Source organism: Arachis ipaensis, chromosome B9 (assembly GCF_059453495.1).
Source record: "Arachis ipaensis isolate K30076 ecotype BB chromosome B9, ASM5945349v1, whole genome shotgun sequence".
NCBI lineage: Eukaryota > Viridiplantae > Streptophyta > Magnoliopsida > Fabales > Fabaceae > Arachis > Arachis ipaensis.
The window spans coordinates 140,824,232-140,829,415 of NC_142444.1; the positions used below are offsets into that span (position 1 = coordinate 140,824,232).

At 37.0% G+C, this 5,184-nt stretch overlaps 1 protein-coding gene across 1 annotated transcript; it reads left to right on the forward strand.

Annotated features, from left to right (window-relative positions):
* The first annotated feature begins 1,704 nt into the window (after positions 1-1,704).
* Positions 1,705-4,256, forward strand: LOC148546583 (uncharacterized). Its single transcript, XM_088498446.1, has 2 exons — positions 1,705-1,914; positions 3,951-4,256. The coding sequence occupies exons 1-2, from the start codon at positions 1,705-1,707 to the stop codon at positions 4,254-4,256; spliced, it is 516 nt and encodes a 171-aa protein (XP_088354572.1).
* The last annotated feature ends 928 nt before the right edge of the window (positions 4,257-5,184 follow it).

The window sequence follows — 5,184 nt, forward strand, 5'->3', positions numbered from 1 at the left end:
TTTAATTTTAAATTGTGTAATGCAGGTACTTAAGAACGTCTTGGAAAGGATAATGGCAGTGAAGGAAACTCAAACTTTTCAGGTCAATGGACTGATGGATGGAATAATGATTCCGATGAGGAAGAGTTCTCTACAGGGTTAGAGTCACCGTCAGGAGTGGGCAGGGAGAGTGAGGCGGCAAAGAGAGTGGATATATCTGGTGCAAGGGAAGAGGGTGGCATGGTGCTTTCATCGGAGTCACCAATTGGTTCAGGAATCCAATAAGTGATGATGTAGACGGTTCCATGCTGTCAACCGCGGCTGCAGTGACTGATGCTGAATTTGATGGGTATGCAAGATACGTAGAGTATGCAAAGGCGACTGGATTTGTTGTTCAAAAAGGAGATTCCATTAAAGATGATTAAGGCAATATTATGAAGCAATTTTTCTACTGCAATCTACAAGGTTTACGAGAGAAGAAGCATTATGAGAGAGCGAATAGAAAGAGAGAGCATAAGGCAAAGACTAGGACTAACTGCAATGCGAAGTTTGTGGTGTTCTTAGACAAACAAAGTGACAAGTGGAGGATAAAGACATTTGTTCAAGATTACAATCATGATTTGGCTTTGCTTGCTTTCACTAATCTTTTGGCAGCCCATCGCAACATCAACGAAAAAATATATGTAAGATATAGTCCTCTATATGTGACATAAGAGACAGGAGCTCAAACTTAAGAAATTTTAGAGTTTCTATTAACAAATAATTATTTCAAAACATTGTTATATCATATTTATTTTAAAAGTTATATAATAATAATTTTACTAATGTTATGGCCTAATATTTCTAAAATTATACCATATAAATATGGTTAGTCTTTTCAAGCTCTTTTATTATAAATTTATAATTATTTGTTATTTCAAAATCTAGATGTATAAAATATTAAAATTTACGCTGATCATGTACTATTTTGGAAGGTTATATTTAGGTAATTTTTTTAAAACCAAAATTCATGATTTAAATTTATAGGTTTGTAGAAATGCAATTTTCTTAAGTTTGAATTAAATACAAAACTTGGATTTCAGTTTTTATTAATTTTTTTTAAAGTTTTTTTTATCTTTTATTGTAATATAAATACAAATACCATGATTATGATAAAAATATTTTTTAATATAATTTTGCATGAATATCCTGAAAAAATAAGAGTGATTTTTTTTTGTTTTATATTTTTGCATTTTGTATTTGTGACTACTCATTTCTTCTTTAATTTTAAAACCTATGTTATGGAATTAACAAATAATATATATAAACATGGATATACAAATTAAAAAACAAAGAATTTTTAATTAAATAAAAAATAAAAAATATCTTAAAAAAGCATAAAAATTGATAAAAATCCACGATTATTCATGTATGTATATTTACTTCATGAGTCATAATGGTTTTGCAGATTTTATATTTGTTTTTTGGGTTAACCACCAATTATACCCCCGGATTTTGTAAACGCTGACAATAATGCCCCTCACTTTTATTATCGACAAAAATATCGTTGGATAATTTAAAAACGTACACCAAATGCCCGTCCGGCAAGTGATGCCTTTTCCGTTGACGGAAGTGTGTGATGTGGCAAATGGAAAAGCTTGTGTGGCAAACGAAAAGCTTACCTGGACCCGTTCCCAAATTTCCTAATTCAATTACCCTAATTCCCAATTGCAAAATGAGAACGTGATGCATCTGAATAGCCGTTCAACTATGGATGCAGCAGGTATGATGAAGCGAAGGTCTGCATCAATGGTAGAAGGCGGCAACGATAGGTGCGAAGACTCTGGTTCGAAGCAGTATGATGGTATGTGTCGCTGTTCTCTTGCTGTTGTTGCTCTGAGATCGAAGACGAATGCTAACCCAGGGAGGTGGTTCCTTCGGTGGCCACTATGGAAGGTAAGCATGACTGGGTTTTGGCCTGTAATGGGTCTTTGTAGTTATTCCTGTTTTAATGTGTTTTGCATGTTATGATCAATGTTCTGAAAACCGGTTCGAACTGGCCGGTCGAACCAGTCGAACCGTGAACCGGTAGTTGTAGCGGTTCGGATAATAAGAAAAATCGCAGGATTTGAAAATCGGACTTGAACCGACGAACCGGCCGGTTACCGGTCGGTCGAACCGAACCGGGACCCGGCCGGTTTTTTAACATTGCCTCAATACGCTGCCGTTTTGTGCTGAGGGAACCCTAATTCAGTTTTCTCCTTCGCAGCCTCCACTTCCTCGTTCCTCCATCTTCTCAGTTCTCAACTCCAGCCTCCCACAGAACAGAACACCACCCAGTTACCCACGACTCCAGGAGGCCCTCAACGCACTCACCGCCGTCGCACTCACCTCAGCACACTCACCTCCGTCGCGCCTTCAGCACGGTGACGCCGTCACCAGCGTCGCGCCGTCAGCTCCCTGGCGCCGTTGGGTCCGTCGCGCCTTCCGATACCTCGAGCAGTCAGCACCTTCCCGCCGTCAGCTCTGTCGCGCGCTCAGCTCTGTCACGCCCTCAGCCACTTCGCATGTCACCTCCGTCGAGCTCTGCCTCTGAGAAAGCAGTAGCGAAGCGTTGAAGCGTTGAAGCGTTGTCCTTCGAGCTCTGAGAGAAAGCAACAGATTTCCTCATTTCCAGGTAATTTTTAATTTAGTTATGAACATGATTTTGTGATGCAATCCGATTCTGATGAAACTGTGCTCTGATGAACTGAACTCTGAGTCTCTACTCTCTGAAAACTGAAACTGTTATGAACTGATTTTGTGATTTCATTGATTCCGATGAATTGAACTCTGATGAACTGAACTCTGAGTCTCTACTCTCTGAAGGTGTTATGAACTGATTTTGTGATTTCATTGATTCTGATGAACTGTGAACTGTGAACTGTGATGAAAGTCATGAAACTGTGAACTCTGTGAACTCTGTGAACTGTGATGAAAGTCATGAAACTGTGATGAAATATGAACTGATTTTGTGATGCTTTTGTGAACAAAGAATTTTTTGAACCTGAGATGTTGTACTTGTTCAGAGTGTTAAGACTTAAGAGTGCGGCATTCCACAACATGATGATCAAGTGTTACAGTTACAAAAATAATAAGAACAAGTTTTGAAATAATGCTTCTCATTTTCTCAGTGTACAACAGAGTGAAGACTAAGAGAAAATTAAAATTGTGGTTGGATCGACAAATTAAAGATAAGAATGGCTACATTATATTATGTTCAGTTCTTCAATTCATTGAGTCTTCTTTTTTAATCGTGTGCCAGTTGTTGTTGAGCATCTCCATTTATTTATTTGCACTTGTGACATTTCTTTTATAAGAAATTGTACCACTAGTTTTGAATTTTGTAAGAATAATTAATGTGCACTTGTGACATTTCTTTTATAAGAATTTTTTGAACCTCAGATGTTGTACTTGTTCAGTTGTTTGTATACTCTGATTTTGAAATTTGGATGTTGTTTGTTCATTTATTGTGAACTTGAGAGTTGAGATTATTGGGTTGGATTGCTGGTAATATTGAGTTGAGATTAGTGGAAATGAAGGTGATGAAATCAATGAGGCAAATCTGCAGCAAATTATGGAGGATTTTGATGATTGATGACAAACTTGGATTATTTTGATGCTGCTATGTTATGTTTGATTGGTTGTTTGTTGACTTTTGAACTTTGAATTTGTATTTGAATGAGATTATAACATTTGGTTTATGTAGGACTTTTAATTTGAATGATATTTTAAAGTTTAGATTAGACTATAATTATATTTTCATATGCTTATTTATATTTTAATTATTATTTTATTATAAAACGATTTTTACGGTTCAACCACGGTCAAATCGGTTGAACCTATGAACCAGTAAACCAGTGTCTAGAGCGGTTCGATGACCGGTTCGGTTTTCAGAACCTTGGTTATGATTGATTTGTTCTTCATGGGTTTTCAATTTGTGTTCTTGACAGAATAAAAACCAGGATTGCAAATATTTTCAATGGATTGATGAATTGGAAGAGCAAGACATGGTTGAAGAGGTGGAATGTTCTTGGAACCACAAACCCAGGCTATCTTCAGGTGGAAAACTCAAACAGAAGAGCACTAGCAAGCTATTCGAATCAGTGGAGTATGAGGACATAGACCCCATGGTGCTACCTGTTCTTACAAAAGAATTGAAAGAGAAATTAAGGAGGATTGAAATTCTTCTAATCATGATTTGCATTGGGGTTGCAATTGGTGTCTTCATCAATTTCTTTGCTCTGTTTAAGAACTGAGTTGAACTAATGTTAAATAGTGGATGAAGAGTAAATGTGAATGATTAGTGTGTATTTTGATAACTGTGAATGTGCCAAATTTGGTTGAAATAGGGAATGACAACTCTTGTATTGTGTTTTCATGGAAACTGATGTGTATTAAGAGTGTAGCAAATTATTCAACTATAAATTTGATGAGAACCTGATGTCTGTTGTGTTTTGTAAAGTGCAGTAAAACCAAATAGAATACTTGTAGTATAAACTTGGTAATTAACATTTAAATGTACTATATCTGATCACATTGACCATAACAGGTTACATAACGTTTATAACAATCCCCAAAAAGTAAATAAACATTCCCTGTAATTCAAGCATAACTTGTGATCAAGTGACAATGTTGCAATGACATAAGGGAATTAGGTAATCTACCACAAAAAGTACTTAACAGAGTCAAACACAACTTAGTTCAATATATCTGAAAACAACTTAAACAAGTCAGCCAAAAAGCTCATTAACACTCAAAACAAAGGATTCCTAAATCAGTTCTACAATGTCAAAAGACACTAATACAACACATTCATCATGGCTTCTTCTTTTGTTTTTGTGAAAGCTTTGAAGGTGCAGGTGTAGGCATGAATTCCATGAATCTCTTTGTGGTACCCTTGCTTGCTACACTCATTGTTTGGTGAGAAACCAATGAGGGAGCACTGGAGCTAGAATTTGGCACATGCACTTGGGCTGAAGTATTGGGCTTCACATGAATATTGGGCCTTCCAGCCACATTGGGCCTGACCTGTGGTGGTCTAAAAGGTACATTGGGCCTCACTGAGGTAGCCCTTGGAGTGGGAGCAGCAGCCACACTGGACCTGACCTGTGGTGGCCTAATTGGATCATGTGCTAGTGCAATAGTGGATGGTGGTCTCATAATGGGGATCTTTGCCCTAGCACT

Coding starts and splice junctions, on each gene's coding strand:
- LOC148546583 (XM_088498446.1), top strand. CDS start 1,705: ATGCATCTGAATAGCCGTTCAACTATGGATGCAGCAGGTATGATGAAG. Junction 1,915..3,950: donor TTCGGTGGCCACTATGGAAG/GTAAGCATGACT, acceptor TGTTCTTGACAG/AATAAAAACCAGGATTGCAA.